This window comes from Pyxicephalus adspersus, chromosome 5, assembly GCF_032062135.1.
Source record: "Pyxicephalus adspersus chromosome 5, UCB_Pads_2.0, whole genome shotgun sequence".
Classification (NCBI taxonomy): domain Eukaryota; kingdom Metazoa; phylum Chordata; class Amphibia; order Anura; family Pyxicephalidae; genus Pyxicephalus; species Pyxicephalus adspersus.
In genome coordinates, this window is record NC_092862.1 from 46,256,688 (window position 1) to 46,279,256 (window position 22,569).

The following is a 22,569-nucleotide window of genomic DNA, read 5'->3' on the forward strand; positions in this document are numbered from 1 at the left end:
ATGAAACTAAACCCTCCTTACTCTGAACTAAGTAAAAAATGTGTCTTTACACTTTAAAAGGAAACACCAATATGATAAAATGAAAATGTTGCATTTCATGCATTTATATTGATGATTTTAATCTCCTAAATAAAACATGTATTTGTACTTAATGTTGTCTTCCTTTTAGTTATAGGGTGAGCTTCAGGCCGCGGTATGTGACATCCTATAAAGTGGTTACAGAGCTGGAGTGGAGGTGTTGTCCTGGATTTAAGGGTCACGATTGTAATGATGGTTCTCCAGACAAGACAAAACAGATTTCCATACAGACACCTCGACCAAACGAGGGAAAGAAAGAACGAGGTGAGATCATATATGGTAACAAATCATTTTCTTTTATTTTTCCAAATAACGTTTCTTATTTGGGAAGACAAGAATAATTAATGAAGCAATGCCACTTGGCCCATCTAGCAGCATGACACCAGAGTCTTTAGGATGGCATTCAGATCACCAGTGTAAGGGGAACATTCCTTTACTCACCATGTAATGTGTAGTGAACTGGTTTAGCAGGGGTTTTCTATGACCTGGAAATTATTTAAAGGGTTCCCCTGGGGTAAACAGAATTGAAAGTGACTGTTCTATTATATGAGCCCCCTCAAGTCTATGAACACAAAATATGTGATGATGATCCCTTCATTGGTTTGGGTTTAAAAAGGTTCTTGTGTCAGTAATGCTGAAATACTGTTACAAAATCTGGAAGAACATAGCAGTGTTTTTTTTACTATTGTCCATAGTCTAATATAAGTCACAGCTTGCTTGTTGTATACAACAAAAAATTATTTTTTACATGTTGTACATTGATATCATACCTAAAGCTTAAAACATAGAATATGTTATGAACAAAAGGAAAAAAAAATGTTGTAATACTTTAAAACAAGGATGTGGTATATTGTGTCCTAGTAACTGCACTGTATTTTATCAAAATGTTTTTACGGCCCCACCTATTCAATACATCTGGCTGATTGTGGAAAGTTCCATGACAGCAAATAGCTTTCAGTTAAGACACATGAAATAGATCACATATTCTTATGTGACTTGTTAGAGGGACCCACCAAGTTTACTGATAGCATACTGTATAATCATATTAAAGGGATAGATAATTCCTATGAGAAATTATCTTTCCATGGTGAGAAAAATAATATATGAGTCTGTAAACTGGTGAAAAAATGGGAATAAGAAGAAAAATGTGGAAGCAAGAAGTAATGATTACTTTATAATGTATATTATGCACTACGTAAAAACTGTTTTCCATGATGGTGCGAAGTTATTGTGTACATAAGTTGTATGCAAACAAACATTTTCTTACATAACAGGATCGTGTTGGGACGTTACAGGCATATATTCATTCACAATGCAATATGTATCTTGTGTTATTACAAATGTTTATTAAACAAATAAAAATATAAACACATTTACATGCTCCAATAATCAATCTATGGTTGTTACAATTAGGTTTTTAACAGTTCAATGCGTTTCTCGTAAACGCGTTAACGTGTTATGTAAAAAAAATTTTGTTTGCAAATTAAAATTAAGGGATGTGGCATGGGTTAAACAAGTTTGAAAAATTAGAGGAACGTCTTTCGGTTTTTACATAATTCCTGCTGATGTGTTATTTGCATAGTGGGGTTTTCCCTAGGTGCACTGTTTTGTTGCGCTCTTACCCTGTTGCAATTGTGGGTTTATTTAGAAAAATTCCTATCAAATATTTTGAAGGGGCTAGGGGTCAAACCACTAATATTATTGGACCCTCCTACTCTAACTTCTTATTGCCATGTGTAGGAAACGTATCCCAAGTTGTCCCCTGCTGGACTACACAACATATCTATAGTTTAATTTCCTAAATTAGTGCAATTTTCCTCTAGGTTTGGTAGGTGTGTTCACCAAGCCCAAGAACAAACCGTTTTCTTTATTATTCTTCCATCTGCAGTGCATTCTCTTAAAAGCCACATTTCCATATAATTTTTTAAATTGCAAATAGTTCTATGTCACTGGATTCATTCAAAGTAATGTGTTTTTTTTATCTCCCCATGGAAATTAGTCATAAATATCTAATCAATAAAACTGATCATGTATTATATGCAAAAAACACATTTGTGAACTTTGTTTAATTCTTATTTGCACTAATTATTAAGCAAATTAACAGTATTAACAAAATGTTTAATATTTGTCCCTTTTTTTCTTTTATAGACCCAAATGGACAGCAACAAAAAGCCCCAGAGCCCAAGAAAGAGTTTCAAGAATTAAATGAAGCACAAGAGAAAAAAATTCAGAGCCTAGAGGAAGAAGTACTGCGACTTACGCAGACTATGATCGATCTACAAACATCTGTGTCAGGAGTGAATGAAAACCTAAAGATAACTGTTCAGGAAGACGTCAGTAAGTTCTTAAATTCATGGCTAAATAACCTGGCACCAACCGCTAGTGCCACTGGGGGTAAGACAGAATACTATTTACCTGGATTCACTGGAAGTGCTGAGAAAGAGGAAGGAATGAAAGATATTGTTTCTGAACTAACAACTGCTCGAGAAGAACTACAGACAAAATCTGAGCAAATCGAAGACCTGACTCGAAAAATCAATCTGTATGAGGAACGTTTAATTGAATTAGAGAGAATAACCCAGGAACCATCAGGAACGGCATCTAGTGCTAATGTTCATCAGACAGACATTGATGACAAATTAGAAGACCTAAGAAACGAGATGATGGAGGGCATGGACCGTAAAATTGCTGATCTGAAAAATTCTTGTGAATATAAATTAGTTAACATTAAACAACAATGTGAAGAGAATGAGGACAGCTGTTCAGCAGTCAAAGAGTTAGTTCTAGAAAAAGAAACGGAACTGCAGAATGAAATAAACAAGTTGAAATCTCAGTTGCAAACTTTACCAAATGGCACCTCAGGTTGTTGTAAGAATTCTGATTTTGATGCCGCTCTTAAAGATCTCAATAAAAAAGTTGAAAGATTTGCAGATGCTCATCGAACCCTTAATGTCCGAATTGACAATGAAGTGCAACGTCTTAATTTCCCAAGCTCAGATGAATCATGGAATGAAAGATTTATTGACTTGGAGTTTAAAATAAATGTCACAGAAAAAAACGCAGAGGAACACTGCTTTTATATTGAGGACACACTGAAAGGTTTAATCAATACTAGCGTAGAAGACCTACACAGTCTAATTGATGAAAAATTCCAAGCATTGGAGAATAGGCTGAATGAACTTGGCAATAATCGTGCTTCTCCTGATCCTAGCCATTCAATTTATGGTACTGTCGTACAAGACGTGGAAGGTTTGAAAGATGCTGTACAAAAGCTTGACACTGAGCTCAAAGCAGCATTGTTTGGCAAGAATGGTTACTTGAGTAACAAGGAAGGTGAAGGTGATAGTTATCAGGTCTTGGTTCAGACCCAGCTTGGCAATTCTCTTCTACTAAAGTCACTGATTGATACAATGAATGAAAAATTTGAGCAGCTCCAGAACAAGACATCCGATCTGGAAGGCTTACAAAGTGAACTGGGCATGGTTAAATTTGACCTTTACAGAATTGAAGACAGTGTCGATTTATTAAATGAAGGATTTAACTCCATGAAAGACCAGTTAAAGAATATGAACTCTACTGTTAAGAACACTCAGCTTGATCTTTCTACAAGAGTAGATGTTGTTACAAAACGCCTTAACAATACCTCGGACACTTTTGTGAATGGCAAATGTTGTAGTGATTTGCAAGACAAGTTTGAAGTATTGAAGCGTGACTTAACTACTGACAAAGGCAAATGTACAGATAATACTCAGGGAATCCGAACAGAGATTGCAAATGTTGATGCCAGGGTTTCCAAGTTGGAAAATGTTTGTGGAAAGCTGGATACAATTTCTGGTAGTCTGCACCGTATTAAAGAAGGGCTTAACAAACATGTTACCAGTTTATGGAACTGTATACAGAACATCAATGGGACAATAAAGTCACATTCCAAGGACATTTATGGCCTTAAGAATTCAGTCCAGGTGTTCCAAACTCAGGTCACCAGGATCACTACTGATCTGCAGGATCTTATTAAGAATCAGCCTGGGGAAGGTAATGATTATCACCACTTGTTCATGACTGTGCACACACTTCTGTCAATATTGGCTTCTAGTAGCTATCATTTTATCAGAAATGAACCTAGTTTATAATATGTCTGACCAGGGAACACAAAAACAAACAAATCCATTACATAAACTTTTTAGATCTCCTAGGTGCAAGATTGACTTATAAACATCCCGATCTCACCCCAATCCAACAAATTGGTTTCTACTCGGAAAAGATTGGTCTGTTTATTGGTACCCAAGGGGACCTGTTATCTGCATTAAATTTGTATATTTTTACGATTTTTTTGATTTCCTCCCTCTCCTCTCTCCTCTCCCTCCTCTTAAATATGTAGTACTAGGTTAATAGGCTTCTCCCACATAAAAACTGGTCTTACACAACGGGTCTGATTTATTAAGGCTCTCCAAGACTGGAATGGAACTCGTACAGGATTGAAAACATTTGCTAACAAATAACTTTAAGAAATCCATTCCAGGTTTGGTGGATCACCCAGGTTCACTGATGAAAATGTATCCTCTCCAGCCTCTCTCAGGCGCAATGTTGGGGACCTCAGACTATGACAATGGTAGGGACATTCAGTTTAGCTCCTCAGAGAGAAAGTTGGTGATGTGACATTGAAAATTGCTGTGCAATATGTCAATGCTATATAAATACATGATAAACTCTGGATGAATATACCGATGCATTTGTGGACGTTAAATGTGTCCATAAATGTTGCATGTGTATATTTTAAACTTAGAATCCTATTTCCTAATGGATATTTTTCATATTCCTTTATTGTTCACTCTTTTTCAAAGCCTTTTCAATGATATAACACTAATGGAATTTTTAGGACAGAGCAGCTGGCAGGAAAATAGAAGTATTTTTTTGTTTCCACCCAATATTTTTTTTCTTGTGCCTATTTATACAGGCTTGGAATAATGCTTAAAAAGTGAGTATTTTAAAAAAAGTTCTCTAATGATTTACACATGTAAAAGAAAATGTTGGATTTGTATATTGCCTGAATGACTTTATATAGGCACAAATCTATTTCTTTTTTTTTTTTTTCAACTGAATTTTTATTGAACATTTTCACATACAAAGACAACCAGGCTTATACAGCAAAACATCTCGTAAACACAGCATACAGGGTGATAGGTACATCCGATAATGGTACATAAAACTCTGGCGTAAGTAACAGTAAAAAACAGTGGGCGTACTGTACCGGCCTATCAAACCCCATAGACTATAAAAATACGGAAACAGATAAACAACAGAAAACAAGAAATGAGTCAAAAAGAAAAAACGAAGCTAAGCCGAAGAATAGGAGGGGGGGGGGAGAGAAGTGGGGGATACAAACAAAGGTGGATAGGAAGCACAGTGGCGTCTGGAACCAGCGACATATTAAACCTGTAGACTGGTATAGTAGGCATCCCAAGGTTCCCATATCTGTTCAAATTTCGCAACCCTGTTTCGGAGGAGGGCAGTGAGGTACTCCATGAGGCGTATGTCTTGAATACGAGCATACAAATCCTCCATAGGGGGGCAGTCTGGATTTCCATTTGGTGGAGATTAGAGTACGAGCAGCCACTAAAATATGTGTAATAAGCTGACGGGTGGACTTGGGGAGGTCCATAAGGGGCAATCCCAGCAAGTGGTGGAGCAGGGCAAGGGGAAATCGTTGTTGAGTCACATCCCCAATTAGTGCATTGACTCTCCCCTAATAGCCCTGAATAAGGGGACAGGACCAAAAAATATGTTCCAGAGTCCCATAATGGGACCCGCAGCGCCAGCAAGCCGGATCTACCTACGGAAACAGGCAATGTAACACCGCAGGCGTATGGTACCAGCGGAACAAAATCTTGTAAAAATTTTCTTTATAAAGCATACATATTGAGCTTTTATTTGCTGCTTCCCACAGTGTGGACCATGTATCCTGCTCCAGGGCACCGCCCAAAATACTCTCCCAGGTACTCATGTATACAAATTTGCCAGATACCTCCCTTGCCGATTCCTGCAGAAGGCCATAAATGGAGGAAATGAGGCCCTTAGAAAATGGACCTTCAATGCAAATTCTCCCAAAAGGAGTTATTTCAGTGAATCTGGGCACAGAGTGGAGTGATTATATATAATGTCTAATCTGTAGGTAAGCAAAAAAGGATGTTTGAGAGGGATCAAATTTTTCCTGCAACTCCGAAAAGGAAAGCAATCTTTTTTCTACTGGATGTAATACATTTCGGAGATCAAAAAGACCCCGGTCTTGCCATGGCTGCCACATATTTCTAGCTAACCTGTCAGGTATCAGAGGGGTTCGTATGATGGATGTAAGCACAGAGCCCCGAGAGGAAAGATTGTACTTAGAATTATACGTTCTCCAGATATTTCTCATAAAAACCATCGGGGACAGCAAATCCCTCTTGGGCAGTAACCAGGAGGAGCTCCAAAGCATCACATTAGGATGAAGTGGGGAAATCCAAGCTTCCTCCAACTTCCGACATACACTGGGGGAGACCAACATAATCCATGAGGGTAAGTAGCGAAGATGCGTCGCCACATAGTATGTTATCAGGTCCGGAGCCCCCATACCTCCAAGTGCTTTAGGTGTACAAACCACCGACTTTGAAAGTCTGTGACGTTTGTGAGCCCAGATAAAGTTCAAAATGCTAGCTTGTAACTTCTTCAAGGTAGGGAGAGGGACCCGAACCAGGGGGGTTTCAAACAAATATAGGAGCTTGGGCAATAGCATCATCTTCACTGACGCAATTCTCCCCAAGAGCGACAATGAGTGTCCCTTCCATTTATTCAAGTAGGCATTTAGTTCCTGGAACAATGGGGGGAAGTTGCAAGTAGCACAAATCTATTTCTATGTGTATACATGTGAAAGGAAAAGAAAGATACATTTCCTCATCTGTTACAAATGTGTTCCAGAGTTATTAGTTTAGAACAGTCACCACACATTGGAGGAAATGTATTTGAATATCAGTTTATGTAAAATAAGTGTTTCTGTTTTCTCCTAAGGTACAGAGCCAAAACAAACTACACAAGGTAAAGTTACACCACCGCCACAACCAAGTGTAACTGAGAAACCCAGAGTTCCACAGCGGCCTGTAATCCCCCAGGTTCCAGTCATACCTTCAATCCCCGAACAACCTCAAAAACCTTTAGAACCACAACTACCTCAAAAACCAACGGACACAAAACCAAAGCCACCATCATTCAAACCAGAGCCACCAAGCCCAACTGGTTCTGTTGTCATACCTCTGGGTCCTGGAAGAAATGGCTTCATTATAGAACAAGGTCAAGCTGGCCCTCCAGGAAGAATCATCCAGTCTGGATCTGGAAAACCACAAGGTGCTGATGGACAGAAAGAAATGGAGATGTCTAAAGGCTTTGCTGGAGCACCAGGTAAATGAAACATACAATACAATCTGTATACTGTCCTTCTAAACACTTTGGACTGTGTAAAATATGTAATCAGATATATCCAATATAGCCCATGAAATTGTAACTGCTATATTTTATTTATCAGATCATGCAAGTAAAGTAAAGTAAACCATGCATTCATTTGGTTTTGGTCAAATAAAGAATTGGATCTGTGCATGGAAATATTTATGAGCAAGGAAGTCCTTAGTAGGTTGTTGGAGGAGTAGCAAGAGCAGTTGTGTTTATAAGTTCAGAGTTGGAAATGTAAGTACGACAAATTTCGGTATCTTGAATTCCATTGGCGAATGGAAGCCAGTGTAGGAATCTGCCGAGAGGAGCAATATTGCAGAGGCAAAAGTCCATGGGAACACAAGTTTATGGTTTATGGGTTTATGGGAACACAAGATAATAGGATGTCCCCAGTAGTTGAGTTGAGATAATAAAAATGCATACAATGGGCCTGATTTAAAGTTCTCCTAGGCTGCTGGAGGATACAACTTTCATAAGTGAAGCTTGGTGATCCAGCAAACCTGGAATGGATCTGGTCCAGGATTGAAAACATTTGCTAACAAATAGCAAATGACCTTTAAAAAAATCCACTCCGGGTTTTCTGGATCAACATTAATGAACACGTATCTTCTCCAGTCTTGGAGAGCTTTAATAAATCAGGCCCTATGGGTTTAGTTGTCTCTTTGCACACCATCACAATAGAGCTGTTTTCTTCACATTTGTCACAATGTGTCAATCTGCTTTTCTGGTAAAGGGTAATAAAACCAATAACAAAAACTGAATCTTACTAACATTTAGTAATAGTAGCTGCAGAAGTTCTTTTTTTTCAAAGCTGATCCTTTTGCTGCTGAAGTAAAAGTAAAGTGGCCTTGCAATGTTCAAGCACATAAAGAACATCACATACAAATTTTAGGATTTTCCAGCTATGTTCTGTAGACTACAAATCCCTCACTCCTATATAATGAATATGAGGCGAGTTTGAAGTGTTTAAAGACAGTATGGTGAGTCAGCACTGTTACCCCAGGACAGAAAGTGTTACTGGAAAATCTGAAAATGTTACTTTGTCCTGAAACAATTTAGAACCCCAAATGACCCCGACATAAAAAGCATCAAAAGCATGATGAAAGCCTTTAATGTCAAGGAATTGTTAGTGTGATGTGTAAGTATTGTGTACAAAGTGTGGTGGACCTGTTTATCTACACATAAAGCTAAGAACATTGTGAGAGTCTTATGTTTATTAAGTGGTCTAAATGGCTGTGCTTAGAAATGCTACACTTAAATTACTTGAACAGACATTATAATGACATATACTAATCTTATTGTTAGAAACATTAGAATCAGTTCATATTCTGTTCCGTGCTTACTGTTTTTTCCCATGGTACATAATGAGTTTAAGGTTTTATTTGGTACATTCCCAGTAGTTCATTTATCAGTTACAAATGTCTTTTTTTTTTTTGTAGGATATCCCAAGCCAGCCAAAGAAACAAAAGGTAATTTGTGAATTTTTCTGTTTAGGCAAAGAGCTTTAAAGTTGACACAGTAACTACTTTTATATTACCTTCCCTGGTCCCTCCTTTTACAGCTTATCAACTTTTCTATTTTCATTGCATACTTTCTTTTAGAAATAGGGATGTATTTTACAATGCAGACATATATGGCTGTTAGAGGTGCTTTATATAAATTCCTGAAAACATGAGACTGCATAAGGGCGAAATCAGACCTGCTTCCGGATCGATCGATCGATCCCAGGAGGTATCCCGCTGGCACCTTGCCAGATGATCCGTCATTGGCACCAAAGCATTGGCTAATAAATCGTCTGCACATTTGGCAGCTGGGGGGCAGTGAGCGGTACTGGTGCCACTGGTGAAGAGTTTTCTAACTTGCTGCAACTTTAATAAAAGTAAGCAAGGAGAGGAGTCAGTACAACTATGTAAGACTGAAGGTCAGGCTAGGGTTCAGCTTTAAATATAAAGTATACAGTTTTTGTTTTATGTTAAAAATATCAGCCACCATATTTAAGGGGCTGTACCCACCACCAAATAATATAACAACGTTTGTGATAATCTCAAGCAAAAAGGGAACCAGTATCTGAATTGAACCCTACACAAAATCACTAAGGTGCACATAAACCCTGGACAGACCACCGGCATTAGTTAAAAATGACAAATTGTGCATGTGTACAGATAATTACACTACAGATAGTAACTGCACCATCTATCATGAAAAAAAAGCCTGCCCTGCAAGTTCCTATTATATTAGTTCTGTGTTAACTGTACTGAGCAAGTATTATGGAGTGTACAAACACATTCCATTCACTATACCTTTCATATTGCAAAATAGATCATTGTGTTTAGCCTTTTAACATCACTTATCTGAAAACAAAAATATTTTTATATTGCTTTCCATATTAATGATATGATGTGTGTATATGTGTATGATGGGATTGTATTTCATATTTGTAATAAGGAGTTGCTGCACTGCAATTCAATAAGATGTGAGTGAATATGTAAATTTTGTCTGTTATTTGAAAAACTTTTACTAATTTTAAAGTAACACATTGCTAAAACAGGTGTACAAAGCAATTTCAGTAATGCCAAATGTATGAAATATAACTTTTGTTATTCTTTTTTCAGAATCGTTAACAATATCCGTCTTTCCAGAATCTATAGGTAACATTATCATATTTTACCTTTTTAATACATATCCTATTTTAGGTTCGTATAAAAGATGCATAAACAACTGTAATTCTTTTTTATCAGATTTTAGCACATATCATGTATATGTCTATGTATGCAAGAGGCAAATACCATTTCCTTTTCTAAATCCAATAAAGTGTGCACATATAATGGGGCAGATTTTTTTTAAAGCTTTCCAAGACTGGAGAGGATAAACTATAATTATAACATGGGTGATTCAGCAAACCTGGAGTGGGTTTCTTAAAAATCATTTGCTATTTGTTGGCAACTTTTTTCAATTCTGGTCCAGATCCATTGAAGGTTTGCCGGATGACACAGGTGTACTTATAATAACCTGTGTTCTATGTCCATTCACTTTATTAAATCAGGGCCTTGTTACACTTGAACTTCTTTAGTTTACTAATGCTTACTAAGTCGCTAATGTTTGCATTAGTTTGTTTTTTATTTTGTTGTTTACCTTTTTCTTTACATCTGGTCCGCAGAACCCTTAGCATTTCTGCCAACTTTATATGTTCCATTTGATGTTAATAAAACCATGTTTAGGCTGCTTCTGGTAGATTCTGGCATTTTCATTAGGATGTCTTGCATCTTTAGATGCTTTCCCTCAGTCTTCATTTTTCTGCAGTGTAAGCAAGAACCCCACACATACGAAAGGATGCAAAAGATGCCCTGCTTTACACCGTAATTTATCTGTTAGTCGGTGAACAGCAGGGACTCAATGAATATCAAATAATTACATAACAATTTCTTATTTTTATGATTCTTTCTTTACATTCACATTTCAATCATCAGATTTTGTCAATTTATAAAATAATGTGCACAATCATGTTTAATGTAAAACTGTACAATAATGGGGATTAGTTTGTAATTTATGTACTGATTTTGTTTCATTTGATTTCTGCTAGGAGTTACTGCTACTGCAGCGATCATATCCTTTTCTGCTGGAATAACTAAGCACTCCTTTGATGTTGGACTCATTCCCTTTAACCACGTGTTGGTTAATGATGGGGATCATTATAACCCAACAACAGGTAACATGTTTTTATTTGTCTACTTCTACCTAACAAATTTTATTTTATAGAGGATACAAACTATTTCTTTTTATCTAAAAACAAGAACAAGATCACTCATGTTTTCCTATTTGGTTCTAATAAAAGGAATGTATAGTCCTTTCATTTTTTTACATGTGATTGTTCAAGAGATCAGCAAGATGTAAAACATTTTCTTTGTCTGGTTTAAACACCTAAAACAATATCTTGTCTTAAAATGGGGACAAAATTACTGTGGTAACTTTAGTGGTACGCTGTGGAAGAAAGTTTTCAAGGTCTTCTGTTAAAATGCCAAATGCAAAGATCCTAGAACATTGATTTTTCACATTCTGGGCATTATGTGTAATAGACAACATTTGACAATAATTACGTTGCGGGTAAGGAAACTCTCCCAATTCTGAATAATGTCTCAGTTAGAAGCTGATTCAAATCTTTCTGTTCATATACTGTATGCAGTCATCATTTCATTATGCCTACTTTTCTTGTGATGGTCTGGGCTCATGGGCTTGGTGCCATGGTTTGTTCAGATTTAGATGGACCGGTCCCAACATCTGAATCAGCTGGTGAATTATTCATTTTTTATAATGTATTAGAATTGAACAAGTGCCAATATCTTTAGTTAAATCGTTGCTTGCAATTTTTTAGGTCAAGTATGTATAATGCTATTATTTTACTTACTAAGTTGCAACATGAATCCTATGAAATTGCACATTTATTTCTTACTGTTCTACATTTTATTGACTCAAAGCTTGTTAAACATTACAAGCTTCAACCCCAGCATTGCTCAACAATAATCCTAACTAGCCTTAGACTTCTAGTAGCCAGGGAACACATGTAGCCTTTAATGTCACATTTATGGAACACATTAGGTCTATGGTTTCTTCCACATGGCTTTAATGACAACAAAATGCTTGTGAGTGGTTAGGGGCTGCAGATAATCCTGATCATAAATCACCATTTTGCTGCTTTTTTTTTTTGGCATGCATTCATGTGTTTGGTGGTGACATGTATTATATAATCTGTGTATATTTGAAAGTGTCTAATACCAAAAGCATTTTACCAAGGTGGAGTCATGTATTCACATCCTGCAGGGCCAAAGGGATGCAAAATCTCCTCTGGATCGTGAAAAATATAATTTCACCAGCATAGCAAATACCCAACCCTTTGCCTGTAGTCTTTACTGTTCCCATAAGGGCCTATCAGTGTGAGTGGTTTCCTATACAATCAGAGAGGGGAAAAAAGGAAGTTTTTAAAACGTACATTATTACTTCATCTGGTGAGAAGTGGGAGTTTACCATGTTGGAACACTTAGGAGGTTTGAGCATGAGTCATTAATTATGCCACTGAATTCCATAAGACTGCAGATATACAGTGTTACTTGTCTCGTTATTTTTTAAATACTGAACACATGCAAATGACTTTTTGTTGGTAGATAAAACAGCACTGACATTTGAAGGTTAAAAAAAAAAAAGTACAATGTACAGACATGTTAAACGAAGGCTTCAATCCCTTAGCAGCATTTTTAGAAAAAAAAATTTATACTAGACTTGTTCTTACTAGAACGTAACTCTGCATCCTAAACCTAACCTTCTTTTGTACCTTAATCTGCTTCTGTAGGGCCCCAAATCTCCTATGCAAATACAGAGTTTTAGAAAGATGCTATTCACATAGGCCTAGTAAACTTTCTGTAATAAGGGTTGGCCATAAGTTATTCATGCACCCAGTGCTGAACCATGAGAGACAGATGAGTGTCACATGTGCCCCATACCCCAAACTACCTTTTTCTCAGGATTGAAGCTGTGCAAAGCAGAAAGGGGCAGAACATAAATGTGATAAAAATACACATAGACACCATGTGCCAAGATATTGTGATAGAGTTAATGCAGGTTTACTTTAGCTAAATAGAATACAGCAAACTAAATGTTTGCTATGGGTAATTGTACTTTATATTCCAGCACAGTTTTTTTGTACCTAAAGCAGAAATTAAATAAATAAATTTATTTAGCATAAATTAAAACAAATACAAGAAGACAGCCTTTTTTTATTTCAAAAGTGATATGTAATGTCCGTTCTGCAAAAAACCTCCTTATTTGTCTTTTTGCAATTCTGAAATTGCAAACTGAAATATTCTGAAATTGCACATTTACCTGTGTATGTGCAGCTTGGTACACAATGCCCGGTATCTTGGTGTACCCTAAACTGCTGGGATTGAATTAACTTTCTTGTATATTACGTCAAGTGACATGAAAGCTGCTTAGTGATTTCAGTGAATCTCTGTGAACTTTGAGAATAAACTGCTCCAGAGTGGCTGCAGTTACCTAGGCCATGAAGGGTATGTTCTAGAATTTGTTTAAGGAAGTGTATCTAAATAATAGAATCTCTGTAGCCTGGCCAGTTGTTCATATTGTTAGTGCAATAGGGAATTGTGTTTGTGATATGTTCATGTACATGTTTTGTATTTACCAGGCCAGGTGCTAGGAGCTGGGTTGTTTGCTTTTTTAGAGATATTTTCTGACTAATGTCTTTCTTTCACCACCACCCTTATCCTGAAGCGTGGCCTGACGCTCATGCTAATGTTTCTGTTTGCTTGGAAAATGTATTTTTGGATACAGCAGAAAAAAAAAATTCATATTAGAGTATCACCATATTTCACATGTAGGTAGCAATGCTTTCAATGTTTGCTGCTGTTTGTGACCTGTAAATTGGGGAAAATTGAAATGGTCAGAGATACTGCAAAAAATTAAAATGTGTAGGATTTCTTATTGTTATTATTGTGCACAAGGTTGTACCATACTGTAAATAAAGAAGATATCCTAAACTGCATGCCTAGGCCCCTGCCAGAACCCTATTGAGCTGCTTCCTAACTTCCTGTGCACTCAGCATCTACAATCCCAAAGCAGTGTTATTACCCCTGCCAACTTCTTCCCTCTTCTACATGGAAGGTGTTTTGTAGCACAGCAGAAAAGGACAATGTGACCATTTCTGTAAAGAAACAGTTCTTCCTAAAGAATAGGAAGAGCCATAGAAGACTGGAAATTTCTAGAGATGGCGATGGATAGAGGATCAGTCAGTTTAGTTTTCCTTCTTTTCATACCAGCCCTTCTGCATGGGCATAAAAAGGTTTTTCCAGCTGCTATGGCTGACTTATTTTTTATCTGGATTATCATTTTTATCCTTCAAGTAACTGATCTTGAACATGACTGTAAATTTTGTGTTTGTGGAGCAAGAATGAAAATGACATCCTTAGACACATGTACTTTCAAAAACAAGTTGGTGGCAGCAGCTATAAATCTCCCGGGATGACGTCCTTTCAAGCTGGCTTTATACAGAGATCAGTCAGTCTGTGTCGCAATGTTTCCAAAGCCTCCATTCCCCAGCACATCTGTTTATAGTAAATGATTATAATGATGGTGGAAAACAATAAATTCCTAACCTGTTTAATAATTGTTTTCTGCTAGAACACCTATTTAGGGCTATTGTGTACTGTCCCATGGAGTGACTTATCTAAAATCTAAGAAATGCCATAAGTGCTGAATCTTATTACCTGAGCCTCAAATCACAAAAGATTATAAATGATATTAACAGCCCAAGGATTCCGATAAGGCAGCTCATGTCCCTAAAAAAAAAAAGTACAATTTATTGTCCAACACAACAAATGCAGTCAATGCATTCTGGTGGCCAAGAAAACTCTTTCAGCCTTTATGCCTTTTCAGGGAAAATACCCAGAAGCACACCTGTGTAGTGGCAAACCCTGCTTTTTTTCAGCTAGGTATTTGTTCTGATGAGTGAGGAGTTTTACAGCCCTGTATTGTTTGCAGTTGGATAATAAATTGTAAACTTTCAGTGGTTTTGGGGTCCTTTCTGTAGAACTTAGCACAAATAGTTTTAAATCAATCTTTCACTGTCATATTTTTAGCAAAACAACATCGTAAAGCGAGGACAACCTTGTAATATAAGAATGACCCTGCCAAATTATGGCCTTTTCTCCATCATTCTTCTGTTCATTCCAGTATAGCTATGGTCACAGCTGTCAAGTGAACATTCTCTGCAAACTACTGCTAATATTCTATTCATTAGTTCAAGCACGCTGGCAAACCATGTGAGGATCTTCTATATTTAAAATAGTCAACAGAGTTATTTGAAAAGCAGTCACAAGATAAAACTCTATCTGGACTTTGTGCTTGACTCAATGAAATCTTTGTATTATATAAGTGATGAAAAACCTTGTTACATTGATTTCTAATCTGGAGATGCTCTCACAACAGTAGCTAGCACATTTCTGTTTGTGTAAATGTTTTAAAGAAAATCTTACATTCCCACCACATACACATGTACACTTGCCTTCCTCTTACTCCCTAGTTGCTGAATGTAGTTACTAGAGATTAAAAGAAAGAACTATGTAAGACACAAAGTGAGTTACATGCTCCTTCATACCTGAAAGTATCAGATATTTTATTGGGCTCATGTCACTGCTGTGGGTATGGAAGGAAAGACGGGTATATGCTGCTTTATATGCAAGTCTATGAAAGTTTTTAGGTTAAAATATCTGTTTTATTTTTTTTACTGTTATTGTTTAACAATAAGAATATCCATGCTTTCTGCTGTCACTGAGCTGGGCTATTACATTGAATGAAGTTAAGTCTGACATTCTTCCACTGTACAGATGTTACAGCTCTCGGGTTCCCTCTATATATGCATACAGTATGTGCAAAGATTAAACATCACAAGTTACATTTTACATTTGCTTTGTGTTGTACTAAAATAGATATATGGGTTCGTTTTTTAATCTATGCCTACATTACAGATGTGCTTGCCTGGTGCTAGTACATTATTCAAATATATCTATATAAAACCTCTACTAAGATTTATGTGTAAAAATACCTCCTAAGTGTATTTCACTACTCTTACCAATGTTTTCCTTCTTCTTTCCTGGACCAGACTGCAAGAACCTTCAATATCTAGTAATGTAATCATATACACAACATTTTCTATACATCTATAAAATATTATGCAGGGATTTTCTACACGTGACTATAACATTCATAATGAAAAAAACAGACCTTGCAATTTTTAAATGTATTGAAATGTGTTTGAGTGAGAATTTGGGAACAGTAAAATGTTGTTTAAAACTCTTACATTAATAAAATATTATAGGTTTTGGCATTATTCCCCAGAAAATACAGAACAGAAAAGTTTCAGTGAATATTTTTGTGTGTCTGGTTTGGATTTTGTCCTATCCTATAAGCAGCTGTATTTTTTAAGGTTTTATATATAGGTTTGTGTCAAATTAAAGCCCTGGCTTTTCCAAAAGTTGTTTTTTATTTTGGAAGGGATGGGGTTAGAAGCTAGGTGGAGTTCCCTTGTCTCTCTTGGGAGGGTTTTTCCTCACCTCTTGTCCACTTGCTGGGTTTCAGATTAAACAGAAAGAGAGGTATAAGTGGAAGAATTTAAATAGGGATATGGTTGGCAACAAAAGCAAAATATAAATGGTTAAAAACAGTTTTTATAAGTTCCTTTGTCCATACTGTGAACATTTCTTCTGTTCCTGGTCAATAATTAAAAGTTTTGAAGTAAGGGAGTCATCTTGGCAGGCAACTACTTGTTTTAGAGACGAGTGCTCAGCCATGGCTGCCTCTTTGTTTCTCTAAAGTCAGGTTTTCTTTAGTGTACAGGAAAGTTTTTTTTTTAAATATAGGCTGTAAATATTTAAGTTCGTAGGGGAACCTTTTTGATGATCTTTTCTGACTAATGAATCCTTGGAGGCCAGAGACCATATGATCAAACCTTCCTATGCTGGAAACAAACTAGTGTTCTTTTTAACAATCAAAAGCTATGCTGGGGGCTTTTGCAATTAAATAAATCTTTGGAATGACAGTGGTAAAGCTTGTATCCCCTACAACTCTTTGCCTTCACATTTTTTTGCTAGCCAGTAATTCCACCCATCATATTGGTGAATGAAGCCATGCTAGAAATGTTGGAACTTTACCTGAACAATGAAGGCATTCAGGCATGGTGGGGGAACTGAAAACTCTTCATACTTATCAATAGCTTATTTTTTATTGAGAGGATCTGATAATATAATGTATAATGTTTTTTCATTGAATGTGAATTGTGCTTTGTTTTAATAGGGGTTCTTGAGCTGTAAAACTGCAAAGCCCCCTACCTAAGATTGTTATGCATCATTGTTGGCCATATTCAGTTGTATGGGTCACCTAAAGAGCACCCCCACACAATACAGTTTAGAAACATTCCTGCTGTCTTGCATGATCACATATGGACTTTATAAAGTAGATTTGGCAGAGATCACATCTGTAAGCTATTTGGAAGCCCTCCTAAAGCACAGTGATTTTATGACTCATCATTTAATGCATTTGGAAACTTCAATTAAAACCATGATTTAATATAAATATATGGGCCTTACCTGACCTATGTTTTGCAAAATAAAACCCCTTCTGGCCCTTGGGAAATAGCCTCACTTTTAAAGCCCAGCCTAATTTTTATTAACCATTTTGATGTTTGAAAGTACCAATAGCATACTGTTTATTCACATATTTTGTTATTTTCCTAGTTATGTGTTTTAAACTTATTTTGATTTGCATACGTTTGATAGTATCAGATGGTAGGTAACTCTTGTATTGTTTAGGTTGGGTTCTTCAGGATTCTCTAATCAAGGGTTGCAGAAACTAGAAGCAATATAGACATAAAAGAGTGAATGGAGGAAGAAAGTGTTAGGTGGTGATGTATGGCCTGCTTAGTGTACATGACACTGTTCCTATCAGTTTTCTTTAGATTCTGACCGTTTCCTGTTGCACACAAAATACAGAAACAGAACTTTTCCATGGAAAACTAATGATAGCCTCAGTATTTGTTCTAAAATGACCTGATTAAATGTTATGTAGTGAACTTCTATAATATAGCAAAAACAAGACAAACAAAACCAGTACCATTCAGTCATAGACTAAAAAGTGGAATCATTTTATTCTGTTTTAGATTTAAAAAAAATCTCCAGGAGTTAATATTTTCCACTCATCAGTAAACTGGATTTTACTGCTCTCCTGCTTATTGGAGACCAGTTGAACTGAATTCAAAAACGAGCAGAATCTTTTTACAATGTTCTGCTAGAATAAATCCTACAGCGATTTTATTTCTCCCCAGTACTGACCACAAATCCAAAGAACATAATAGACAGAAGTATTGCTGCTCTATGTGAGGGAACCCCTTTAAATAACTTTCAGGTCTTCAGGGAACTCCTTCTATAATAACTATTTCTACAGCTCAATGTATGTTAGTGTAGTGGTCAGTGGGAACAATGGTTCTTTCATTTCGGGCCATTCCGAGGAATGTCACCCTTACATATGGCCAAAAAGATCACTGATATCAACTCAAAGTGACCTGAGAGTCTTAAACTGCTCATTGCTCAAGGAACCCCTAGCACCTCGGGAGGAACCCTGGTTGTGAAACTCCAGATTAGACTGTAATATTACAAAATGAGTTTAGTGGTTTAGTGCTCTTTGTAAAGTTCAGTGAAACATGTTGGCTCACTGTAGATGAAATATGATTGTAATAGTGATTTGATTACTATGGTTTTTCCGCAGGAATCTTCAAGGCTCCCATTGAAGGCCGATACTTGATCACTGCGGTCCTCACTCCGGAGCAGGAGCATTACATAGAGGCTGTCCTGTCGGTGTCCAATGTCAGTGTGGCACAGTTGCATACATCTGGATACAGAAGGGAGCTTCTGGAATACAGTGACCTAAGACCTGGAAGACAAATTTGTGGTGGTGTAGGAACATTCAACCTTGTTCTGCACCTAAAGGCCAGAGATGAAGTCGGCATTGTCCTAACAGGAGGCAAACTTGCAAGTTCAGACTCTGAAGATATGTATTCTACATTTAGTGGCGTCTTTTTATACCCATCATCCTTCCAGAGATAGCTTCCTCCTCTCTGATGCAGAGACATTCAGAAAAGACATTTGATACAAATGAATTTGAAGTGTTAATATATAGTATTTACAAATAAGTACTTATTTTGTGAGTGAATGTATAATATATGCGCAAACATGTGGTAATCACATTTTTTAAATCATGCTTTTGCTTTGCTTTCAACACCTTTTTATACGGCAGAATATTTCCTAAGGATAGTTTTTAATTCAATTTTATATATTGTTCTCAATTTTTCTACAACTGAAAATGTCATTTTGCATGTTTTAGATTTTCTTACTGTCCTACCTTTGCTATGCTAGGGTCCAGAAATACATTATTTAATACTGCTTTGCATGTTTTAGTTTGTCTCTGTCAATGTGCTGCTCTGTTCAAAAGTTAGTTTTTACAAAAATAAATCTTCACAAAGGCTACATACAAAACTACGCAGAGCTCTGCAAAGTGCTATATGTCACTGCAGGGCATCAAGGGAAGCCATAGAACCTACTGGGAAATAAAAGGTAAATTACCTGCGGGAAGATGTCAAACATGCTAGAGTTTATTTTCTTTTACATAATGGCTTGCATGTGAAATTCCATGCAATGGAGTTCTTGCTCCATAAAGAGTGTAGCAATGTTTGTTACCATAGCAATAGATATTTTTTTATGACCAAACATATTATGTTCTTTTTAAAGGGATATTCTATTACAAAAAAAAACAAAACCATTTTGAAAGGTTTTCAACCGTTGTATGCTTAAGATTTTTTTCTATAGTACATGCAATTTTTCCTAAAATATACTTTATTTAAATTACATAATGACTTTTTTCTTCTTGTAAAATGTAACAATGTTTAGTTCGGTTTGTCTGTCTGCAGAGTAAGATAAGTGTATTACCTTTAAAGTATTGGCTTCTTGAAGTGCTATCTAGGTAAATCTGAACTCAGGCAAACTTCTTAGCACACAGGTGAGACAGATCTATATATTCATACATGTCAAAGGATTTGTATTCCTGTCCATCCATGTCTGGGTTTTACACAGCTGACCAGCAAGCACGATCAGGTTCATGATTTTGTAGCTGTTGTATTTAGAGCAGTACAGCTAGGTCAATTTACTGCCCCCATCCTGGGGCTGGTCAGTGAAGGACCACTAGCACACCGATGAGCATATTAAATTGGGAGATTGGTAATAGGGACCTTCAAATTTGAGAAAGGCTGTTGGAGACTAAGATGGGGCTTGTAAAGGAACTTGTGCCATTGCACCAGGAAGCTGTGTGCTTCCTTCTACTCTGAAGCCTCATTTACATCGCTCTTCTATGCTTAAACTGTGACTAAGGCATGAAGTCACTTGTTTCTAGTGATTTGTGAAGCTCCATTCTTTATATTGTATTTATGCAGCCTTTATATATGCTTTGTTTGTGCTTGTGTGCGACTGTTACAGGTAAAACATTGTTCCAGATCTCCACTAATTTAGCAATTTAAATATTACATTTCATATTACATGCTCAGGTGGAATAATTAATAATCTGACTGCACAGAACCATAACTAAAGGGGGTTTAACGGCCAGTTTGGCCATCAATAGCCTTATTCAATACCATGGAAGCAGCTAAGTATTCATAAACAAGAAAGGACAGCAGAGGATATGATTTAATTGCTTTTACTCTTTTGCTATTCTTCCCTAGATGCACCATTCCAAAAACCAGTGAAGCATTCTGCTGATTCTACTACTGAACTTATTGTTCATACATTTGCGATTAGAATTAGTTGGAGTGATTGAAGTCTGCCATTTGTACTGGCTAATTTCATTAATAAAATTGCAGGGATGGAAAGCAGTAAGTGCATGAATAGGTAGCACAGAGCTAACCTTACCACTGCACTGTATCCCAGAAAGGACAGTATAGAAATAAAAGTAATAAACATATCAAACATACCTCCCACTATCCTTGTTCATAGAGTTTATGGAGCTCTCCTTTATAGATCTAAACTTTTATTGACGTGGGTGAGCATTTGCATACACAGCATACTTATGAATTATAACCTACACTTTCCTTATTCCAAGTGCCTTGCAGGAATTACAGATTCAGGAAGTCATGGCTGTATCCTCTGTCTTTGCCTTCAAATCTTCTGGGCCCACCTTAATCCTTTTTGGCCATTAGGTGGGCACCGATGATCTAACTCCTGCACGGGGGTTACAATGTCCCTGTCATCTACATATATCCTTGGCAGTAGGGCAAATAGTGCCAGGCTCCCCACTGCATGGTACAAGCTTCATGTAGTGTAAACACCAGGAGCAGGGAAAGGGCAAAAACCTCCATTTCCTGGCGTCTCTCCGGTTTTTGTGTTAAGTTTTACTCCAAGCTCAACAATAAATCTGAACTGATCTTGTTCAGGTCTGAGCACAGTGAATTTAGATTGGTTGCTATAGAGTACTGCACTGAAGTATTAGCACTTTGTACATTTTACTTTCTATTGATAAGGCTTCAGGTTGTTTATACAAAATCAGCATTTGATGTAAAAATATGCTCAGTTCAATATATTTTTTTTAAGTTATTTAGATTCTTAGTCATCATTTTAGGAAAACATCCACTTTTAGCTGTCCTGCTTTTTAAGCCTGCAATTTACTCTCTAATTTGGGGTAATTGGCTCTGACAATTTCACATAAATTAATTAGCTGTAATGAGAACATTGATAGTATGTTGTCTGTATGATTTATTTCACATGTATGTTACATTTCTTATTCCCTTTTCCAAACCTGTGGCCACTTGGATTATGTAGAATTTTCTCTCTAATGTAAACATTTACTGTATACTGATACCAATCATTACTGTAACTTAGACAGTCACTTTTTCCTGTGTATGAACTTGATATTTCGACATGTCTGCTTTTATTTTACAAGATGTTGGTCATTTGGCTTTGAAAATGAATGATTACATTTGTTTTTAAAATTGTGGGATGTTATTAAATTAATTATTCTGAAAATGAGTTGGCGATTAATTTGTTGTTCATCTTCAGGGATTTTTTAGTGTGTATTTCAGTTACCCAGACTGATGCATATAATTACATAATTCATTACATATCAAACATGGAACATTTTTAAATGTGGAAAGCTTTTTGGTGAATAATTAGGCCGATACACCATATTCAGCTCTGGCAATGTACATTTTTATTCCTTGTTTCAACTCTCTTTAAGGATTGCAGATGGGCCTATTCTAATATAATAAAATATATATATCTTCATTACTAAGGCACCTTAAAGTAGATCATGCCTTGTGGAAAACAGATTTATCTCATCTATTTACTATTTTTTTCACAACATCCCCTCATTTTCTTCTACTGTTCATTAGGCATGCATACTAGTCTATTACTATCAATTGTC

The 22,569-nt window shown here is 36.5% G+C and overlaps 1 protein-coding gene across 1 annotated transcript in view; it reads left to right on the plus strand.

The window, feature by feature from the left end:
• Nucleotides 1-22,175, plus strand: part of EMILIN2 (elastin microfibril interfacer 2) — a 47,287-nt gene extending 25,112 nt beyond the window's left edge. Inside the window, exons 3-9 of the mRNA XM_072411363.1 lie at nt 170-342; nt 2,227-4,110; nt 7,120-7,506; nt 8,994-9,023; nt 10,167-10,202; nt 11,135-11,260; nt 18,874-22,175. Of these exons, the coding sequence (XP_072267464.1) occupies nt 170-342; nt 2,227-4,110; nt 7,120-7,506; nt 8,994-9,023; nt 10,167-10,202; nt 11,135-11,260; nt 18,874-19,211 (2,974 nt within the window). The 3' untranslated portion in view covers nt 19,212-22,175. The remainder of the gene's footprint in view (nt 1-169; nt 343-2,226; nt 4,111-7,119; nt 7,507-8,993; nt 9,024-10,166; nt 10,203-11,134; nt 11,261-18,873) is intronic.
• Nucleotides 22,176-22,569: the final 394 nt, after the last annotated feature.